This window comes from Mesoplodon bidens (genome assembly GCF_964165515.1).
Source record: "Mesoplodon bidens genome assembly, chromosome: 2".
NCBI classification, from domain to species: domain Eukaryota; kingdom Metazoa; phylum Chordata; class Mammalia; order Artiodactyla; family Ziphiidae; genus Mesoplodon; species Mesoplodon bidens.
Window position 1 is genome coordinate 30,351,477 of NC_138177.1, and position 23,161 is coordinate 30,374,637.

The 23,161-nt window shown below is 38.0% G+C and overlaps 1 protein-coding gene across 10 annotated transcripts in view; it reads left to right on the top strand.

The window, feature by feature from the left end:
* DNM3 (dynamin 3) overlaps positions 1 to 23,161 on the top strand; it is a 596,153-nt gene that overhangs the window by 288,912 nt on the left and 284,080 nt on the right. For all 10 annotated transcript variants that reach the window (XR_014014161.1, XR_014014162.1, XR_014014163.1 and 7 more), the window contains one exon: positions 14,166 to 14,279. Coding sequence is in view for 7 of the 10 variants with exons in the window: in XM_081221443.1 (XP_081077569.1) it covers positions 14,166 to 14,279 (114 nt within the window). In the remaining 3 variants the exon portion in view is untranslated. The remainder of the gene's footprint in view (positions 1 to 14,165; positions 14,280 to 23,161) is intronic.

Genomic DNA, 23,161 nt, shown 5'->3' on the forward strand with positions numbered 1-23,161 from the left:
TATTAGTTTAAGCTTTATAACAAAGTGAATCAGTTATACATATACATATGTTCCCATATCCCTTCCCTCTTGCGTCTCCCTCCCTCCCACCCTCCCTATTCCACCCCTCCAGGTGGCCGTCACAAAGCACTGAGCTGATCTCCCTGTGCTATATGACTTTTTCAATCCTTTTGCCTTATTAAAACATTCTCTTCTACTGACTTCTGTTTTTCCTCCCACCTTCTAGCCACTCTTCTCTCTCCGTTGTAGGTTCATTCTCTCCTCCCAGCCATTATATATTGGCTTTCCTCAAGGTTCAGTCCTTAGTCCTCTTTTCTTCTCACTCAAACTCTCAACTTCATGTCATTTTTTTCGTACCTGTGGTTTTAATCACACTGATAATCAACAATTCACAAATCTGTGTATCTTATGATGACTTATCTATAGCCAGTGGTTTATTTTGCATGTTCACATCTTCACATGTCCAGACTGAACTCATGGCTTATCCCTTAACTAAACATATTCCTCCTACTCTCTCTTAGAGAATTGGCCTCCACGGTCTGTCCAGTTTCCAGAAACTTAAACCTTGGGAGTTGTCCTTGACACCTCATTCTCTCATCTTTTATCATTTGTCATTTAAATTTTTCTTTCTAAACAATTCTCAAATGTGTCCACTTCTCTCTCTGCCCATTTTTACCACTCTTGTCAAAGTTATCATTGTCTATGACTTAGGATTCTATCTGATCTCCATCATTGTCTGTGACTTAGGATTCTATCTGATCTCCCTGCATTCTCTCTCCCCTCTCTCTCTCCTCTCTCTAACCTCTTTGTCAGACCAGAGATAGAAAAGCAAATGTTTCATGATGCAAATCTTATGTTGTTGCCCTACTTTAAACACTTCAAAGGCTTCCCATTCCTCTCAGGATAAAGACCAAATTTCTTCCCATAAATTACATGGCTAAGCATGATTCACCTCCTCTCCAGGCTTATCTTGCATAAGGCCCATTCTTGCTTTCTGTGGTATGACCATCCCATCCCTACTCCCAGCCCACACCTTTCATGTTAGTGCAAGTGCTAAAGTCTTCCAGGAGGCCTCCTCACATACTCCATGCTGGTCAGAGCTCTATTAACACACTGAACCACTTCTTGGCAGCTGCACCAGCCACAGCAGTAATTCTGTATTTATCTGTGTGAGTCTTTGCTTAGTGTCTATTCCCCCATTTGTCCATAAGCTCCATGAAGTTCAGGGACTGGTCCCCTTTTTGTTTTGGTTTTTGTTTATCCTTGTATTTTTAGTGTGCTCCCTGACATATATCAGGTACTCACTAATTTTATAATAAATAATGACTAAGGTGCTTTTCCTTTCTCTCTTGAAGAAGCTCTCTGGATTATTTTTAGTAAAATATCCAGATTCTACTCAGAGCTTGCTAATTATGTGGTATCTTTTCCTTTGTATGTGTGTGTATTTTTGTCCTTGAATGTGAGAAATAGATGACAAGCTTAGTTCTCATTCTGTTTTGTATCATTTGGAATCTCTTCCACATGGAGGGTTCCCATTAACTTCAAAGGAAGCTCTGCACATGGAAAAGATACACAGGAAAAAAGTGAAAAAAGTAGAGCCCTGATTTTCATCATGGTTAATGGCCTGGATCTTGTAGAGGTTTAGGTGAGTAAATTCTGAGAATAAACAGCTCATTCTTAGTGAATTCTTCAGAAATAGCTGTGCATGTGGCAGAAATAATGCATAAACAGGCAGTTGGGAAAATTGTGGGAAACAAGGAGAGGGGAAGAAATTCCTCAGGAGTAATTTTGAGAATCAAGATAATATAATAGCTTAGTGAGCCATAGAGGCATGAAAAACATACTCATTATGTGAGCATGGGCTAATGTTCTGGAAGAGACTCGATGGAAAAGGGTTTCAGGTGCTTTTATGGGACAGAATGAATGGAAGCTGTTGGAGGCACCATAGAGGTAGTCCTTGTAGATTGGAATGGTCCAAAATAAAGTGGGAAGGAGGCTCCTTGTATTACCTGGTGAGGTTATTTTATGAAAAAATAACTTGGAGTTCTACTTAACCTATAAAATTTTATTTATGTGGTTAGGATTTAAACTTATACCAGTGTTTTTAAGTAAAGGTTGATGGTTACAGACAAACCAGAAAGTTATTATCTTTTTGGCAGCTGTATCTTCAAATAAAAAGGGGATTTGATATGAATATTAAGCGTGAGTTTCTTATTTTCAGTCAGTTTTTATTGCACACTGTTAATATGTCTTCAGTCAATCAAATCAGCTCCTTATTTAAAATAGTCAAGTTTCTTTCATCATGATCATTTCCCACGTTATATTCCATAACTATTTCTTTTTCTGTTGTGCTGTGGAGTTATTTCACTACCCGACTATTGGTAATCTGCCTCAGTTTTCCAACATGCTGTGTTCATTACACATTAAAGGGAATCTTAAGAAATTGCCTGTTCAAAGCAAGCAATAATGTGATGGCAATTTGCATTTTTAATACCATGGAAATTGTGGGAAAATATAGGAAAATTGAAGGAGGAAATAAATATAACTTTATATCTTGCCACTAATTTTCAATCACAGTTGACATTTTGGTATATATTACAGTCTTTTTTCTATCCTTATCTTAACACATATAACCAAAATAATACCATACTTAATAATACTAATACATACTGATCTAAGTCCTTTACATATATTAACTCATATTTTTCACAACAACTGTTACAGGTGTTATTATCCATGTTATGTATGAGGAAATTGAGGCAAAGAGACTTATGCAGTGTCATCCAGCTAGCAAGTGTTGGGACTAGGAGGCAGTCTCAGATGGTCTGACTCCAGAGTCCTGCCCAGTGTTAGCACTCCCTTGCAAAAATGTTATCTCACATCATAGCGTAGGTGTTTGTCCTCAGCTTAATTTAACATCAGATGAGTATATCATAATCTGTTAAACAGTTTCCAGTTTGGCAGATAGGTTGTTTCCAATTGCTTGCTGTTAAAAACAGTATGGCCGCCAACATCCTTGTATGTGTTGTGAATTAAGGGCTAGGGCTCTGAAGTCGGACCACCAGAGAGACTCTATTTTATTCAGGTGCTAAAGTGCCGAATCCTCTGAGTGTGCTCTGCACAGCAGAGCAAAATGTAAGAAAGCCTGTTAGCAGTGCAATAGGAGCCTGACTGTAGTTCCTTTACCTGTCACATAGGGAAATCCCCCCTCAAAGGATTACTATGTGGATTAAAAGAAATAATGCACATGGAGCTCTTAGCACATCTCCTGGTACAGAGTAGTGTTAGTAAATGCTAGCTATTGTTATTTTTCTTGAATTCCTAGAAATGGAGTCAAACTGTATTCTTTGCCTATTTCAGATACTTAACAAAACTCTGTGCTCTGATTTCCTAGAAAGTTAAATCCATGAAAGGAACATCCAAACATAAAAATGTCATTTAGCCAATTCATTTGTAGTAGTATTTTACAGAGTCTTAAGAACAAAACAAACAATATTTCATCAAATATTTGATTATTTTGTATCTTAATTCGATTATTCTTTAAATCTCTTTAGATATGTTTTACCTTATTTGTTTGTTTTCACAGCTTCTTTATCCCAATCATAAGTTCAATGGGTATGAAAATCTATTTTTCACATTATGTCAGCCCACTGTGCATAGTTATGGTTGCTCTCATTTGTGATAAAGTGGGCAGAGCACCTAGCACAGTGCCTGGTCCGTCATATAGGCATTCAGTACGGATCGGTTGGCTGACTTATCAAGTGTCTTAGGGGAGAAAAACCTTTGAACACTTTCCTGGATTAAACTTATCTTTTAAAACTGCAGGCATGAACCCCTTTCTTCCTCAGAGTGTGTGCTGTCTGTGGGCAGGCTAGCTCCCAAGTTGAACAGGGGAGAGGATGGGGGAGGGAATGGCCCTGGACTACACTTCTCTATTTATCCTTCTAAATTTACTGGTCTGAGAAGTCACTTTCCTGTTCCACGAGTGGAATGAGTGAGGAAGCAACAGGAGGGCCTCTTCGTCCCCCACCCCTTGACAGTATTCCTCAGCCTTCCTCCACTTTTTATTCCATTGAATTTAATCATTAAGTTAGTGGTTAACTATGGGTGCAGCTAGCCCGCTTTGGGGGAAGAGATTAACAGTCTATCAGTCTTGCTCTTACCGTCTAGAAGCCTCTCCTCCAAAGCTAATCATGGCTCCTTTGGGCATCCTGCTAGGACCACTAGTGGATAGAGGGCTCTCAGATGGGTCCGAATAGTGCATCGATAAAATTCACTCCAAGTCTGTTTTGTTCCCCAGTCATGTTTCCTCCCTGTTTTATTTCCTGTTTCAAATTACATGCAGCCATTTTGTTCCCCTAGCCTATCAGAGATTCTGCAATGATCACATGACATCATTAATATAGTCTAATACATTACACCCAGTAATAAAATGTCAAGAAAATAGATGTGTCCTCAGTGTGACTATGAACCCCCTCATACTATGGAATTCTCAGAAATTAAAGTCCAAAGATTACATTTCCAAAGGAATTTGCAATGTCTAAGATACTTGTGGAACATCAAATTAAAGTCCTCCCCCAATTCTTTCTGGGTTTCAGCCAAAGTGGTTCTCTTGCCCAGGTGGAGTTGGGTTCTTTTAGCAGCTACATACTCTGAGCTGGCCTCCATAAGAATGAGTTTTCCTTCTGGGCTTTGGAAGTTGAAATAATCTCTTGTGTTCCTTACTTCATGAATAAAGCAAAGAGTGGGACACAAAAGATAATACCAGCACCAGCTCCACAGCAACCAAATTTAATAAGACAAATAGACTCCCTAGTCTTTAGGCTACACTATGTTCCCAGACCCTTTTCCTAGATACAGCCACCTACTATAGCAAACATTCAGAGGTATGAATGAGAGAGGGTAGACAGAGCCTGGTTTTAGCCCTACCTGGCTGTCAAGCAGTTTTTTCTAGTTTGTGAACCTATAAATTTATTGGGGGAAATCTCTCCCTAAGAGGTTAATTTTGCCACTATGCACTTACCATAAAGGGGGAAAGCCATCCATCCATACAGCCTTGGAGAAAAACACTTGAAACATTGCTATTGCAAAGTTTAGGACTTTGCAGCCATGGCAGCCCCAGTCACCAGGTCTTGTCTGAGTTACCTTCCTGTCCTGTGCAGCATATTCAAAACCTTGTAATTTTTATTTCCCTTTTGCTTTTGTGTTTCTCTTTCTGCCTCTTGTTACATCATTTCTTCATCTAGAAGCCTGGGCCTCCTAAGGAGACTTTCTCCTGCTTATATAATCCAGAGAGAGTTTGAAAACATGTGCTGGGGTGGGAGGTGGGATTGACTCTTGAGTTTGTCAGTAAGCAACACAAGTTAAGTATAGCTGTCCACAGTTCCCTTCTTGCCCTGATCCAGGGTAAAGTATGGCACTAAGGGCAGCTAATCTAACCCTTCCTACTTCCCACCTAATAAAATAAACCTAGAACCTCAAGAGTGCTCTGTGATATACATATGGACCTCAGTTGCCTTACAGTTTAAACATAGTACATCTAATTCTCCCTCCTGAGGCCTATCAGGCCTGTATTTAGAAAGACTTTTCTCCCTATAGTTGAATTCTTGCCTCAGGCACACCTGTTTAGGAAAATGTCTGCCAGCCAAATTCAAGGATAAGCAGCCTATTTCCTGTGGATGCCTGTGCTCGCAAAGGTAGGCCCCTCCCAACCAGCTGAGTGACCTGCCTGGCCTGTGCCCTTGCTGAGCCTATGCAGCTCTGCAGATCCACCGACGTCAGCCCTGCGGTGTGTGAACTACCTTTATAGAAGCAGCTATTCACCTATAGTTAAAGCCTTTTGTAATCTACCAAGATCAAAATATCAAATAGTCTGTGGTTACAAACTCCACACACAGGCTGCAACAGTTAAAAGCCAGCTGCAAACCTGAGAAAAACTTGTATGGTCTACCATAAATAAGGCCAAGGTCAAAATGCCCTGCTCACAAAGTTCAAGGCCCAAAGCTTTGGCCACATTAGAACTTTTCCACATGTACTGTTTTCTTCCCATAATTTTATTCCTTGTCTGTGTATTTTATGATCCAGTGTGCTGGCCAGATGTTGAAGTCTGAATTTGTCGCTAACATATAGGTTTTGCCAAGCCTGAGAAGGCCTGACTTTTCATAGTGGGGAGGACCTAACTGGAACATATACTCTCCAGAATAGGCTTGCCTTTAAGAGGAGAGGCTGAGCTACTCCACTCTCCCTATTCCACTTTCAAAGTATCTGTATCTGGCAAAAGAAGCTTGGGTGATATTTACAGCAATACATATTAAAAACTGGTTTGCCTCAAGCCTTACAAATAAGACATGGCCTTTCAGCTCTCAAGGTCCCTTCCAGTCATATAATTATGCTCATGTTTACTTGGACACTCAAGGCAGAATTTGACATTCAAACACTAAGAGGCTGTAAATGGTTATTGTACTAAATGTTGATTGATTTATTTGGGGAATTTTAGATTTGAATATAAAATTAACATATCTTTCTCTATGAAGAGACTATAATCAATCACATTTGCCTTAACATTCTTTTCAAATTTTATTATTTAGTCTTTGCCTTCTCTTTCTCCCTACTTTCCTTTGTTTCATTATATTAATTTCCCCTTAGTATTCTTTCTTTTTTGTTTTTAAAATATTTATTTATTTATTTATTTGGCCGTGCTGGTTCTTAGTTGTGTCACGCAGGATCTTCGTTGCCGTGTGTGGGATGTTTGTTGTGGCATGTGGGGTCTTTAGCTGCGGCATGTGGGATCTAGTTCCCTGACCAGGGATCAAACCCTGACCCCCTGCATTAGGAGCGCAGAGTCTTAGCCACTCACTGAACCATCAGGGAAGTCCCGCCCTTTAGTTTTGTTGTCTCTTGTGTTCTGATCATTTTTCCTTAATGCTTGCCTTTTCTTATTTTGTTCCACTGTTTCTCCTTGATTTTGTGATTTCTCTCTCCCTCAATTCTTCTGTGAAAAAGTACATTAGGAATTACTTTTTCTTAATTCTTATTTTGAGCTGTTTGTCATTGGGGAAAAAAGTCCATTTTTGGCAAATATGCTTCTTTTTTTCCCCCAGGAGGGGTTGGGATTGGACCAGAGCTTCTTAAACTTTTTTATGACAGCTACTTGCTGACAGCTTTCAGTGCTGAACACACTTCCATGGATTCCTATGAAGGGATCTAGGCCATGTGTATTCACAGCACAGCAGCTGTAATCCTCTTTTTCTCTCCAAGTGAGAAAGCCTATTGCAATTAAAATGACTAATGTCATAGAATGTAATAATCTCTTCTAATTACTTCTTATGTCAATTCTTTGCAAATATCATTTTAACTGTTATTAGTAGCTCATAATTTCCATATAGCTTAATTGACTATTCGCTGGACTAAATGATATTTAATAAATATCTGTTTTGGCTATAACGTTCAATACTTCTAGAAATAGTGGTGCATCTTTGAGAGGTGAATCCAATGATGCCAATAAGATCAGGCAATTTATTGCTTCACATCCTCTTAAATTCCCCAAACTCTATTCTTGCCTTTATTTACATAGTAGCTGACATTTTTTTTTCTTGCATTTTCTGCCTCTCTATTAGCCCCCTCCTGGCCTCATTTCTCTGCCTGGCCTAGATTAAATGGATGATCACCCAAATTACTCTCTTGCCCCAAACCTTCAACATCTTTACACCCAGGTACTTAGGTCACTTGGGTCCAGAGCCCTGGATCAGTTCCCACTTACCTTCTCTTTTTCTACGTCGAGTGTGCAGAATGTTGCTAGAGACAATAATGCAACTATGTTGATTGTGTCCCTGCAAGTTATGGTCTTCATTCTCAGCTTCCAACCATTATTTTTATGACCTTATGTTTTTAGAGCAGTTTTAGATTTACGACAAAATTGAGAGGCAGGTACAGAGATTTTTCATCTTCCCCCTGCCCCGACATGTGCATAACCTCCCCCGTTGTCAGTATCACTCACCAGAGTGGTACATTTTTTTTAAAACCAAAGATGAACCTACATTGACATCATAATCACCAAAGTCCATAGTTTACCTGAGGGTTCACTCTTGTTATTGTACACTCTTTAGGTTGGAAAAAAGTATAATGTATCCATATAATATCAGAGTATTTTCAGTGCCCTAAAAATCCTATATGCTCTGCCTACTTATCTCTCCCTTTCCCTACCCCACCCTTGACAACTATTGATCTAAAGTCTCCATAGTTTTGCCTTTTCCAGAATGTCATATCATTGGAATCACACAGAATGTAGGCTTTTCAGATTGGCTTCTTTCACTTAGTAATATGCATTTAAGATTCCACCATGTCTTTTAATGGCTTGATAGCTAATTTCTTTTTAGTGCTGAATAATATTCCATTATCTGGATGAACCATGGTTTACTTATCCATTCATCTACTGAAGGACATCTCAGTTGCTACCAAGTTTTGGAAATTATGAATGAAGCTGTTATAAACATGCATATATGTACCTAAATTTTCAGTTCCTTTAGGTGAATACCAAGGATCATGATTGTGAATACCAAGGATCACATGGGAAGTGTACATCTAGTTTTGTAAGGAAGCACCAAACTGTCTTCCAAAGTGTTTGTGCCATTTTGCATTCCCACCAGCAATGTATGTAAGTTACTGTTGTTCTACATCCTCACCAGCATTTGGTGTTGTTAGTGTTTCAGATTTTGGCCATTCTAATAGGTATGTAGTGGTATCTCATAGTTTTACTTTTCATTTCCCTGATGACATGTGATACTGAGCATCTTTTCATATGCTTATTTGCTATCTGTGTATCTTTGGTGAGGTGTGTTAAAGTCTTTGGCCCAGTTTTTAATTGAGTTGTTTGTTTTCTAACTATTGAGTTTTTTTTTTTTTTTTTTTTTTTTTTTTTGCGGTACGCGGTCCTCTCACTGCTGTGGCCTCTCTCCTGTTGTGGAGCACAGGCTCCGGACGTGCAGGCTCAGCAGCCATGGCTCACGGGCCCAGCCGCTCTGCGGCATGTGTGATCTTCCCGGACCGGGGCACGAACCCATGTGCCCTGCATCGGCAGGCGGACTCTCAACCTCTGCACCACCAGGGAAGCCCAAACTATTGAGTTTTAAGAGTTCTTTGATATGTTTGGATAACAGTCCTTTATCAATTATGTCTTTTGCAAGTATTTTCCCTTAATCTGTGGCTTGTCTTCTAATTCTCTTGATACTGTCTCTTACAGAGCAGAAGTTTTTAATTTTAATGAAGTTCAGATTACTAATTATTTCTTTCATAGATTGTGTCTTTGGTATTGTATCTAGAGAGGCATCATCATACCCAAGGTCATCTAGACTTTCTCCTATATTATCTTCTAGGAGTTTTTAGTGTTGTGTTTTGTCAATCTTTTTTTTTTTTTTTTTTTACTAATTCCAGTTATGTTGTCTCATTCAATTACTGATCGTCCCAATGCTTAACACTATCCTCAAAGCTTCTTTCCAACTTCTCAGCCTCACTTTCCTGCAGATAATTATCTATTCTCTTATCCAGTGAAATGGAAAGATCAACTATAACCGTTCTAAACTTTCTACCCTTTTCCATTCAGAGAACCTACATCTACCCTCATTCTTCCAACCTCCCAGGCTCACATTCCTGTTCAAAGACAGCCCCCTCCCTGTGCACTTCATCTCATTCATTCCCATCTTTGTGTCCTTGTATCATTTTTCTATATCACTAACCTCTTACTCTGTACTGTTAGTTCTCCTCAAGCAATAAATATGCTCGATTCTTGCCTATACTAAAAAAAAAAAAAAAAAAAAAATTCCCAAACCAAAAAACAACAGCAGCAGCAGCAACAAAAGCAATGACAAAAGCACCTCTTTTGACCCTGTGTCTCTTCTGGTTTTAACTGGCTTTCGTCCTCCTCTGGAAAGAGCTCTCTTTAGTCATTGTCTCCATTTTTGACTTCCCATTCACTTTTCAACCCAGTGAACTCTGACTTATCCCACCACCTCACTTCAACTTGCATAGCTAAAGACACTATGATGTCTGCATTGCACTTTCTATGTCCCTTTCTGTGCTGAATCTGACACTCCCAATGGCACATTCCTTGAAATTCCCCTTGCCTTTGGCTTCCATAACCTCACTGCTCTTATTTTTCTGACATTCCTGACCACCTCTTAAAAGTTAGTATTTTCCCCAGGATTTCCACTGTGAGCCACTGCTATTTCACACAGTTTTAACTGCCACCTATGTATATATGCTGATGACTTGCAAATCTGCATGTCCATTCCTAACATTTCCATTTTGCTTCAGAGGTCAGGTCACGTCTGTGTGTCTCCCACAGGTGCCTCAGATTCAACATGGCCTTGGCTGAATTCATCATCAACTCCCCTACTTCTAAAACTTGGTTCTCTTTCTCTATTCCTTCTGATTTGGTAGCCCCATGAGTTTCAGAATCATTCTAGAACATCACAATGTCCAATAAAAATATAATGTAAGCCACATGTGTAATATAAAAATTTTCTGGTAACCACATTAAAAAATAAAATGAGTCAAGTGAAATGAATATTAAGAATAGATTTTATTTAACCCAATATATCTAAAATATTATCATTTTAACATGTGATACATTTTAAAACATTTAATAGATATTTTACATTTCTTTTGTACCAAGTTTTCAAAATCCAGTGTGTATTTTACACTTACCACACATCAGAGTTTGAACTAGTTATGAGGGCTCAATAACCATATGTGGCTAGTGGCTACTGTACAATGCAGTTCTAGTCTTTACCTTCACTAATCTCCCTTTCACCCAGTCATAAGTCCTATTGATTTTGTCTCCTAGGTGTTTCTACAGTAGGTTTATTTATTTTCATGCTTTCTGCTCGTGGCTTTACTTTACACCTTGATCATGTCTCACTTGGTTTATTGCAATAGCTTACATAACCTAGTTTGTCTCAGGGAGCATGCAAAATTCACTGGAATGCAGGAGGATATAGTAGAACATCTACATACATATTTTTATCTAGAAAATAAGGAAACAGTTAAGATTTATTAGTATTGAATATATATATATATATATATATATATATATATATATATATATAGATGCCAGTGCCCTCACTTTGTATCACAGAGAAGTCAATAATAAAGTTATAAATGTAACAAATAAAATACATTTCCCCCACAAAATAAAAAAAATTAAGATATTTATTTCATCTTCATATAATACTTTAGAATTTCTTTGGGTATTTCTATAGATGTACACAGTTTAGTAATACATTGGTCATATCTACTTAAAAAATTTACATGTGTACTTGAAAGTTATTTTGGTAATGCCAAATTTTATCGCTAAAATTGGTGGTCTATTGAACTGGATTGACTCTGGCTTTACCCCGCTTGCCTCTCCAGCCTCAATTTCTTCATCCCACCTCACATTTTCTGCATGAAGTGGCTCTTTCATATTTTGTTCTTGTTTGTCCTTCTTCATGGAAAACAAATAAATAGGCAAACGAACTATTTCCTGACCTAACTCTAGTTCTCTGCCAGGCTCTTTCAAGCTATCATGTCTCCAAGGAAAGCCTATTAACATTACCTAAGTTGTATCCAGTCCTCCTTCTCCTGCTAAGGATACATCTCTTACTACACTGTTATGTTGAAATTATCTCCTTATGCATCTTCATTCCTAACAAAACTAAAATTCTTGAGGACAGGGGTGTGGCATCATCATGCTTTTTCATCTTGACATATGATAGGTTCTTAACAAATGTTTGTTGAACTAAATTCATGGCTCTCCTTGATGAAGCCAGCCTGTTCTATCAATGGATGAAATGAGGATTTTCTTATTGCAATTTGTGGAGTATCTGGAAGACTTCCTCTTTGTCCAAAGATGCCTGATAAAATGAAATAGTAAATACACTTTCATTAAGTACTATAATTAATATGCTATTTGTAAGCCCTGGTAGTGTGGGTAACAATCTTATTGGGAAATAACCAGTTCCTTCTTACTAAAAAATTAAATGAGATTATTTGCTCTAAGACGAATGAAGTTTTGATTGTATGTATACATGCAACGGCTTTCAAACTTCAATATGAATAAGAATCACTTTGGGACATGTTAAAATGTAGATTCCTGGGTTTTATATGCACATATTCTGATTCATTTGGATTTATAGGTATCCCAAGAATCTGTACTGTTAGAAAGCATCCCAATGGTTATTTATTATAACCATTTTATTTTATTAGCTGGTAGAAACCAGCTTTCTATAATACTTTGAGAAGTATTGTTTCCTTCTTTCTGAAGCAGAGGGTTAAGAAGGAGTTAAGTTTGAACAATGGAGAGAACTACCTTAATCTGGGCCTGAATGGGTTTCTACCTGGGGGTCTGTAAAAGTTAAAGAGTTAAAAAGGAAAATGGGCAATGCTGGGAGATACTGAAACAGGGAATCAAGGGTGACAGAGACTAGGATTGTGGAAAGAGGCTTGGAAGATCAATAATGACCTTGGCTGGGCTTCCCTGGTGGCGCAGTGGTTGAGAGTCCGCCTGCCGATGCAGGGCACACGGGTTTGTGCCCCGGACTGGGAAGATCCCACATGCCACGGAGTGGCTAGGCCCGTGAGCCATGGCCGCTGAGCCCGCGCGTCTGGAGCTTGTGCTCCGCAACGGGAGAGGCCACAACAGTGAGAGGCCCGCGTACCGCAAAAAATAAAAAATAAAAAAAAATAATGACCTTGGCTTTTTCACAATTTTTCCTAGGGTTGACTTTCTTCAACTAGAAAGCTGAAAAATAAAATATAAATATAAACTTAAAATCTGATTATTATTAGGTTATTTTCATTTTCCTTTAGGAAGTGACACTCAGTCATTCAATAAGTAATTTTAAAAAAATATTTCAGGATGTTTAGGATAATGGACATTGTAGGTGTAGGGTGATTTTTGACATTTAGAACAATATCATACAATTCCATATACATTTCATTTCTATGACAACAAAAATTATCTAGCATAGAGGAGATCGTAAACAATGCCATATGGAAAACAGAATTTAACTTTATAAAAGCTGTGAGAAAAAACAGATTTTCACTTAAATGCCATTTATAGGTAATTTCTATCCAAGTTGTTAATGTTGAAAAATCAAATGCCGTTTAAATATTTTTATGAAGACTCTGTGTATTTCTTAGCTTGGCAAGTAACAACCAGAGGTAGATGGATAAACCTAGACCATTAAAAACCTCCAAACTTTTAAGTTTAGCTTATTGTTTCAGCTTTCTCCCCCATTCAGCTTATTGAGAGCTGTTAACAAGGAACTAATTGGTTGGCTTGTTTTTTCTTTTCACCATTCGGTGGCCAGTCTCTGGTAGAAATCCTAATGAGATGCAAACCAGGCAAACAAATGGGCCAGTGGGCTGGAAGGGGATAAGAGACAGTGGGCATGGAGAGTCTATTGTTGTTTGTCCAATCAACTAAATATCTTTTAATTGTAGCAGCAGTGCCATAAATAGGCCTGGCACAAGCCTATTAGTCTGCCTTATTTTATTCCTGTTTCAGTCTCTCTGCTTCCACCATCCATACAAGTCTGCGATTTTGATTTTTGTTCATTTGATGGGAGAGACTTCCCTCTGGTTATCTGTGCTTTTGGAAGATATATTATTTTGGGTGTTTTTTTAAAAAATAAATTTATTTATTTATTTATGGCTGCATTTGGTCTTCGTTGCTGCATATGGGCTTTCTTTTTAGTTGCAGCGAGCGGGGGCTACTCTTCATTGCAGTGTGCAGTCCTCTCATTAAGGTGGCTCCTTTTGTTGCGGAGCATGGGCTCTAGATGCACAGGCTTCAGTAGTTGTGACACGTGGGCTCAGTAGTTGTGGCTCTCCAGCTCTAGAGTGCAGTAGTTGTGGTACATGGGCTTAGCTGCTCTGTGACATGTGGGATCTTCCTGGACCAGGGCTTGAACCTGTGTCCCCTGCATTGGCAGGCGGATTCTTAACCACTGTGCCACCAGGGAAGCATGAAGATATATTATTCTGAATAGTTTAATAGAAGGTGAGCTTTGAGGGAAAAATGCTATTCTTATTGTAATTTGTATCTTGTTTTTAACTTAGTGCAAACCTGCATTCCCCACGAGCTCATGTTAAATTAAACATCTCTGCTGATCTGTGCTCTCTTGAAGGTGATTCGCAAGGGATGGCTAACCATCAGCAACATTGGCATCATGAAAGGAGGCTCTAAGGGATACTGGTTCGTCCTTACTGCTGAAAGCTTATCCTGGTACAAAGATGATGAGGTGAGCCACAGAAGTGACAGAATTTTTAAAATTAAAATGTTTCTATTTCAAATTAATTGATAGTATTGTGATATACAATTTTAAGACACCAGTGGTTTTCTTTCAGTAAGACTTAGCTTGGGATGTTTGAAGAAGCACTGTTTTTTCCTCATAGATTTTAAATTTTACGATAGTCCCCTCAAATATCTTTTATTTCTTTAATGTAGTCACGTTTGTTTCCCTGAAGAAATGGAGTTAGGGATCAGTAGTTGAAAACTTCCTTCTTTGTAATAATGGCAAGGTAGTGATATAGTGAAAGTGATTTTCATTAAATAATGCGTTGAAAATACTCAAGGTAATAGAGCATCGTAAGAGCAAAGTTAATAGCAGTGATGCAGAGTTAATAAAGCATTTTGGAATTGTTGCTGTGACATCTGTCTCAAATGACAGGCTTTTGAAAATGTCCAAATCACTAGTCTTCAAGTGAGTACTAGATAATTGTTTATACAAATTTTTTCTTTGAGAATTTGATATCTATGTAAAAGCATGAATTATGATAATTATGGTGTTCTGGTTCATGTTAGATGTTAATAATATTGGGCCTGTGACTTATTACTCATTTAAGTCTGATAGAAAAGCACACACAAAAAAATCAGTCTTACAGAGCCATTAAAGTGCTATAAAGTGATACTGGTAAATTTGGGAGGGCATGGATGGAAATTAAGCAGTGTTTTGGAAATTTTAATATCTCTGGTCTGACCTGAGAAATTTTGGGGGCTTATAATGCAGCATGCAAACATTGGATAAGAATACTCTGTGATAGCAAAACTATATACAGGTGAGATTGTGTCAGTTGTACTTGGTTATAAAAGGCACGCGTTTCAGAGTTAAAAGTCCTTCCACTCTTGGCTTGATATCTTCTGAAAGCACTGCAAGGTGCTTTTGTAAATTGTTGGAGGAAAAACTTCATGTCCTATGTAGTTCTTTCTTTTTCCTAAATGCTTTGTGCAAATAATGTGTTTAATAAATATCAGATGATCAGTTGATGGCCACTAAATTTTCTGCAGTAAAGGAAATCAGGTCTTACAGAAAGGTCCAAAGAAAATTTCTACTCAAAAGCTTTATTTCAAATTTTTGTCACATATTTTAATGACTTCAGTCAAACGTGGAATTGGTTGTCGTGAGTCTGATGATTAGCATTGGTTTCTTTCCTGTGCTGGCTGATTAGATATCTCTCTCATTCTGTGGAAGCTCCAGTATTTAAAGGCAACAGCCTCAGGAGCTCTGAGATGCCTTTCTAGATATAAACATCAGTAATTACATAATCTTCTTTTGTGTTCAGTTGCCCTACTAGATCTTCTCTTAGATACATTTTGTTTACAAGTATTTGTTTACAAATGTTCACAAGTAGGTGATCATGTATGTACACTTAAATACATATTGAACTATGGGCCATTCTCAGTTATTCTAGGCAAAGCAAAAGATTTTGCTGAGGAATCATGTTAGTAATAGCTAGTGTTTTATATTTATTAATTAAGTCATTTAATCCACATTACAACCATAAGGATAGGTACTATTATTATCCCCATTTTTCAGGTGAGTAAATGAAGAAAAAACACAACCTTTTGAAAAGTCATTTCTATAGGACTCAGTTTTCCTTATGGTAGAACACTTGGTGTTGGTGAGGATGACTAACTTGCCAAGGTCTCATAGCTACTTGGTAGCAAAGCAGAAATTTGAACACACGCTGTCTGGCTCCAGAGCTTATGACTTCAACCACAAATAGAGGCAAGAATCTCCGAGGTGCTGGAGTTTTCCAAGTCAACCTCATCCCACAGAAGATTTATTAAGATGAGTTCCAGGCATCCCAGCATTGACCTCTCCCTGAGTGTTAGTATCAGGGGCCCTGAAGACTCTGGGATTAGCCACTGCTGTTGGAGTATGGCTTTAGGGTTTCTGAAACAAGCCTGTTGGAAGGCACATGATGCTCCCTGTAGGGAAGGAAGAGGCTTTGAGAGCTTGGTGAGCTCATGGTCACCAGTCAGCCCCTTCTCTCTGCTATAAATTCAGAATAAATTTTTATAAAATCTCTGCTGCTGAAGCTTCCTCATGAGCACTTGGTTACCATAGATAGAAAATACATGTGTGCAGTTATAATATTAACCGAGTGCCAGAGAACATTTTATTAAAGGTATGTGTGTGGAAGGTGGTGGGCTGTGTGTGTGTTTTGGGTCGGAAGGGTAGGTCATAATGACCCTTAAAATAGATTGGACTGATTTTGATGAAGAAAGTTTAGAAAAGGGTTGTTTTCGTAGTTTAGGTCATTTTAAGAAAGAGAAAATGACAGATGAGGATGCTGCTCTATGGAGCTAACAAGTAGACTAACAATACAATATCAGATAGTAAGTGCCCTGAAGAAAATAGGTCAGTGAGCTAAAAACTGATGGGGGAGGGACCTTTCGATTGAGTGTTTGCGAAGAAGTAACATTGGAGCAGAGGCTGGAATGACTGTGTAGAAGATTATGTTGAAGAACATTCCAGGGTGGGAGTGGGCAGGAAGCTTACGGTTGAGATGGAGGAGGAGTAGGAGAGAGAAGTAGGAAATATAGAATCAGAGGTACCTTGTCAGGCCCCACCCAATGATTTGGATTTTATTCCAAGGATAATTGAAAACCATTGGCCTGTGTCAACAGGATGTGACCTGATTGGATTTACGTTTTAGAAGGATCAGTCTGGCTGCTGGGTTGGCCATGATTTGTGGGATGGAATGTGTGTGTGGATGGAGTTGGGGTGGCAAGAATAGAAGAAGGGAAACCAGCTAGGAGACTGTATCAGTGGTTCAGGCAAGAGAAGATGGTGGCTTGTACTGGCTGGAGAGGAGAGCTCAAGTCCAGGGTAAAGCAAACTGATGGGCCACATACAGCTACACTAGTCATTAGCTACTGTTTCTCATGAAAAACTCTGCTCAAGAAACCAGATAGGAGATTTTCCAGATAGTAATGCCCGACTCATGAGCCCTGTCTTCAAAGTATGTGTCAGTGGGGCAGAGCCTTTTCTCCCTGAAGCCATCCTCATTCATCCCCACCTTACCACCCCTTGGTAACCACCACTCTGGTTCACCATCCTGCTCCATTTCTATTGCCAGCACTTCCTACCACCACAGACCACCTCTGAGCCTGCTGGCAGGGCAGAAGGGAGGGGTCAGCACTGTTCCTTGCTCTTTACCAGTATTCAACTAATAGTTATTAGCGTCTGCTGGGAGCCACGGCTGGAAGGGAGGGTATGGGGAAAGGAGGTCAGAAGAAATGTCAGGAGGGTGGGGCTTAGAGGTAGTGAATTGTCTCTGGCCCCTTGAATTTGTACCCTGAATACCCATCCTTTATTAGCAGTGTTTTAAATGATGCTTAGATTTCATACATGCCTTGCTGTCATAGTTTAACTATGCTTCTGGATATGGATTAAAGATGCTTCTGTGGGCAACCTTGAAAACCCCAAATTTACAATTTTCCTTTGTGGAAATAAGCATGAGTTCTTACCCAACTTTTGGAGTCAGTTTGTTGGTAAGTTGAGTGCTTGTACTTTGTTCCCATGGTATCTGTCACATCAGCATATACACACTTTGGAAATCCTGTTACATGGCAATTTACCTCTCTTAGTCAAGCAAGTGTGACACCATAAATATTATTAAGTTAGTTATAGATTTATCATTTATTTAATAATTTATATTCAGATTTTCATAGAGAATTGTTATTTGTTTCTATGTTCTTTCATCTTCCTGCTTTCTTGTGTAATTAGACTGGTATGTTTTCATTATAATCTAATTGGCTGTTGAATAAATAGCATATTATGGCATATGAATAGACATGGTTTTATTTAACTTTTGACAGGTTTGTAATAAATATAAATGACTTATGAAATGTATTTGTGATTAAAGAACAATGGTTCAAACTGTTTTCAGGATGCAATTAATTGAACAAAAGACCCTGTAGACCATATGCTTGGTGCAATGAAAAGGGCGAGGTGCTGGAGGATGTGAATTTGCTGTGACTAACTGCCAGTGTTGGAACAAGTCAGACTTCTCTGAGCCTCAGTTTTAGCTTATCAAATGGGGACTGTTGCTGACCAAATCACCTCAAAGGGAGTTTGTAGGACTCTAAGAAGTTGTATATTAACAAGTGCATTTATAATTTTTAGGCATCACATTTATATATTTATTCTTGTCATCTCAAGTAATACTATGCCCTCCTACAATAATGTCATTCTTTCAATCACATGTCTTCTAATTTCCAATCTGGTCATTTCATTTTGTGAGGTAGGATGTATGGGATCTTGGATTTTTCAGCAGAGGATGGTAAGATTCAGACAGTAAAATGGAACTCAGATCCTATTCCTTCAGTGGGACTTTTCTATGCTGCCTCCTCACCAGCCTATGGGTTAGAGATGATAATATCAAACTATGTGATTTCCTATCCTAACTGACAGAGGCAATAGCATGATAACCCTGTGTAATAATTTTAAGCTAGAGTTGGCATGGTGGTAATAATAGGTCCCCAGCATTTTTCCTGCTTTCTCCCCATCCTTAATATAACTATCCTCCCTACCCTTAAATCTTAGGTGGGTTCGTGAACATGCGCAGACATCTGTGGACCTCATGTTTTGAACCATTATTCTACATCACAGTAATATTATTTGTAATGTTACTGACAGATGACCTTAACAGAAAGGTTTCCACCTGTGTCCCAAGCAGTGTTATTTCCATGTGTTATCTTCAGAGAATCTATATAATACAAAGTGGTTATGGAAAACATAATTAATCTATGTACTTGACTATATGTTATCTTTTAGCATTACTCAAAAAATAGACCGTCTTGTACATGGTTAGATAGTTTGTAACTAATCACCAAGGGGATTTATCCAAACCTGGCTGTCCTTCCAAATCATACTCCAGTACCCCAGACTCTGAAATTCTGTACAAAAGTGGCTCTGAATGCATTTCTATGGGTCGCATAGACCTCTTCCTGGGTCCATCCTCTCCAGAGCATTCTATCATTGTGCATACCCAAAGTCAAGGGGGAGCTGTTTATGGGGGTGAGGACAGAGCTTGGACATGTGAGATTGTGTGTCCACATATATCCCTTGGGATCTTGGATGAATGATACTCAGCTCCTTTGATTTCTATCAAAATAATGATATAAAGGTATTTGTAGTACTTATATTTACTAAGGATTTGAGGAAGCAATACAGCAATTCAAACCACCTCAAATAGCATATTAGATAACCCTCTGCACAGCAGTTTTTAACTAATGGGCACTGGGTATGTCACTGGCAGCTCTAGCCTTGTGCTGGCCCAGCCCAAGGAGAGTACATTGGCTTCTCTCTTTCTCTTCCCCTTCACATCTCTCCCCTCAGTGCTGTCTGGATTGCCCCAAACTCAAAGTGTTTACTCATTCTTTTATGTACATCCACTCAGCTCTTCTTAGCATGTAGTCCAGCCTTCGTTTCAGGCTCACCTTTGTATATCCAAATTAGTCAAAATGCTCAACCAAGCCAAATGGACTTTCAGTTAACAAGATGCTCCCTAGTTCTAAAGTAATTGTGGTTGTAAAAAAAATCTCTGCTATTCATTCTACCTGCTTAAGCTCATGATGAAGGCCAGCTTTCAATCTGAATGATGATCTTGATGAAGATCATCATGATAATGGTTAACATTTATTATTTATAATAAAGTTTATCAGGCACTGAACTAAGTCAATACTTTATTTACATTCTCCATTTTAGAAATGAAGATTGAGACTCAAAGAGACTAATTCAGCCAGCTACTAAGTATCAGTGCTATGCTCTTAATCACCTGAACATTTCCCAACAAATATATTCTGAGCACCTGTTATGTACCAGACACTATCCTAATCAGTAAGGATAAAGTGGTTAGCAAAGTACCCACCCTTATGAAGGATATTTCCTGATAAAGAAAACATAAACAATCAGGAACACCTATGAGATTCAGATTACAAACTGTGAATAAGATAAATCCAGTGATGTGTTTGACTTAAGGAGTATCTGAGATGGGAATCACAGCATGGGGGGACGTTAAACTGAGTGGTCAGAGAAGGTTTGTGTTAATGCCTAAGGCAAGATAGAGCCTGATGAATATAAGAAACTGAATTTAGGTCACTGTGACTGGAACAAAGAGAGAAAAGGACTCTATAAAGATTAAGGATTTTGATCCAAAGAATGATGAGAAGCCTTTGAAGTTTTTAAGCTGAAGAGTCACATAATAGGATTTGAAATTTTTATAGATCTTTGTGATTGCTTTGTAGAGACTGGATTGGAGGAAGACAGAACTGAATTGGGGAGTTGTAGAAAGCCATTGCTGTGGTATACATAAGAGATAATGGTAGCTTGGGCTGGATGGGTTGAGGGAAATTGATAGAAATGGATGAATTTAAGAGATTTTTTCAAAAGGTGAAAATTGACAAAACTTATCACACGTGCTAAGTATTGGTTGAATGCTTTTAAGTTCCTGCTGAACTGTAAGCTTCTTGAGCCCAGGAGCCACTGTCTTGTTCCATGTTCTACCACCAGTAGACATGGCGCTGAGAGGTGGCGCTAAGTAAATATTGTCCGAGTGAACATGTGATTGAGCAAATAAATAATTAAGTGCAGCATAGTAATTCATCATGTCCTGGTATCACAAGTGGCTAAACCGAATTATTGAATTACAGGGTAAAATTACCCTTAGATGTAGATTGTCTTAAAATTTTCTTAAGTTTCATCATTGAAGGTTAATGGATATTTTTTTCCTCTGACTATATAACTTCCTGGATTGAAGATAATTTAAGCAGAAAATAAATTTCCCAGTGTCATTTTCATACATTATAAATATATTTTGCACAGTTATTATTTTTTTTACATCTTTATTGGAGTATAATTGCTTTACAATGTTGTGTTAGTTTCTGCTGTATAACAAAGTGAATCAGCTATATGTATACATGTATCCCCCATTCCATCCCTCTTGAGCCTCCCTCCTACCCCTCTAAGTGGTCACAAAGCACGAGCTGATCTCCCTGTTGCACAGTGCTTTGGAGGGATTTAGAAAAGGTCAAGGCATTGGAATAAAATAGAAACTATCATTTCAAAAAGATTGTGGATTTAGATAGTTCTACATTAATCTTTAAAATCAGATTTGAAAAAAAAATGTGATGGCTTTTATTTAAATGATTCCAAAATAAAAAATTTAAAAGAATAGAATATTCTGATTCAAGGAGAAAAAAGTCTTATTTTTCTTAGTATCAATGAGAAATGTGTAAATGGTAGTTGAAATCTCTGGAAAAAAAAGGATTGCTAGTTTATGAACAATGATAGTACATAGCCAATATTTATTCCATTTAGGTAGTCCAACATGAAGATTAAAATCATAATGGAATACTCCTAGGAAAGTAGGGTAATTCAACAGAAGCATTTCCAGTGGAAATGTACTAACCTTACAGTATTGAAGAAAATCCAAAATCTGCATTGAAATAAGGACATTCTTTGGACTCAAAAAATTACAGGCCTCATTTTTGTGGGTTGATGTGTTTGGAAAGCTTGATAAGGAGATTATATAATTCCCTTATAGGGATATTTACTTAGTATTGTTTTTATTATGTAACTGTAACAGATGACACATGTAACTTTGGTAAAAGGAAACGACGTGACAGCTATGTCCCTGGATGGCAAAAGTTGTGAGACGGAGAAGTTATAGAAATCTTCAGCTCCTTCCATTTGCACTTAGACTTTCAAGATTCTGTTTCCTGCTAGGTCCGCACGCTCCCTGTGATGAGGTCAGGATTGACCCTGTGAACACTAGTCACACTCCTTGCTGAGTTGTTTTAGTTAGCCAAAATTTAGATATTTTTTATTTTAAAAAAGTCTCAATAAATATTAAACTTTAAAACACTTATGTTACTTTAAATTCTTCCTGATCATAGTTGTACATGTGCTTTTTCATATACATAAGCTATCTTGTGTTATGCTTTTTAATGTGGGATTATTTCATGTAAACATTTCCAAGTTCTGGAATTATCCAAAGATTTATACTTTTGAAAAATATATTCAACAAACCATAATGGTAAATGCTATTTCAAATTTATTAAAAATACTTATAAACCCACACCCATTCCCTCATATGTATTATTTGTTGTACTCAAAAGTTTATATTGGAAGAAAAATATTACCCTTTATATTACCGTTTCCTGGAAGAGTAAAATTTTTAAATGTACCTCATTTAATGAATTTATATATATACACACACACACACACACACACACACACACACACACACACACACACACATATATATATATATATATATATATATATAAAACATTCTTTCAAGCTAAGTAAAAAGAATGTAATGCCAATATGTTAACCTCATGTTTTAAGGGAAAATTATTTGAAACGTCATCCTGGAGTGGTTCACTACAGGACGACTGCACTGGCCTGGCCTCCTTAGCTTTCCCTTTGGAGCTTGGTGTAATGGAACAGTCTCCTTTATGTTATGAGCCAGCTATAGTGTCAGCCAGAGAGCTCTCAAGCACTGTCCTGGCACTGCCTTGCAGGGTCCAATAGGATGATCCATATGCGGACTCCTGTCGGAGGCGTTTGCTACAGGTTGTATAAAGCATTTACAACTGGGTGATTTTATGCAAATATTGTGAGACATTTTTATATTGTCTTCCTGTTTATATTTTACATTTTGTGAACTATTGTTTAGGACTTTATTTGCTAGTCATGGGACTCTTCTTTAAGGTAAAAACCTTCATTTCACAATGTGTTTTGCAGTAACATGTTTTAGCAGATGACATATTTCCTTAGGCCAGATTGTAAATGCAAGAATTTAGCCTTAATCACATTTTTACTTATTA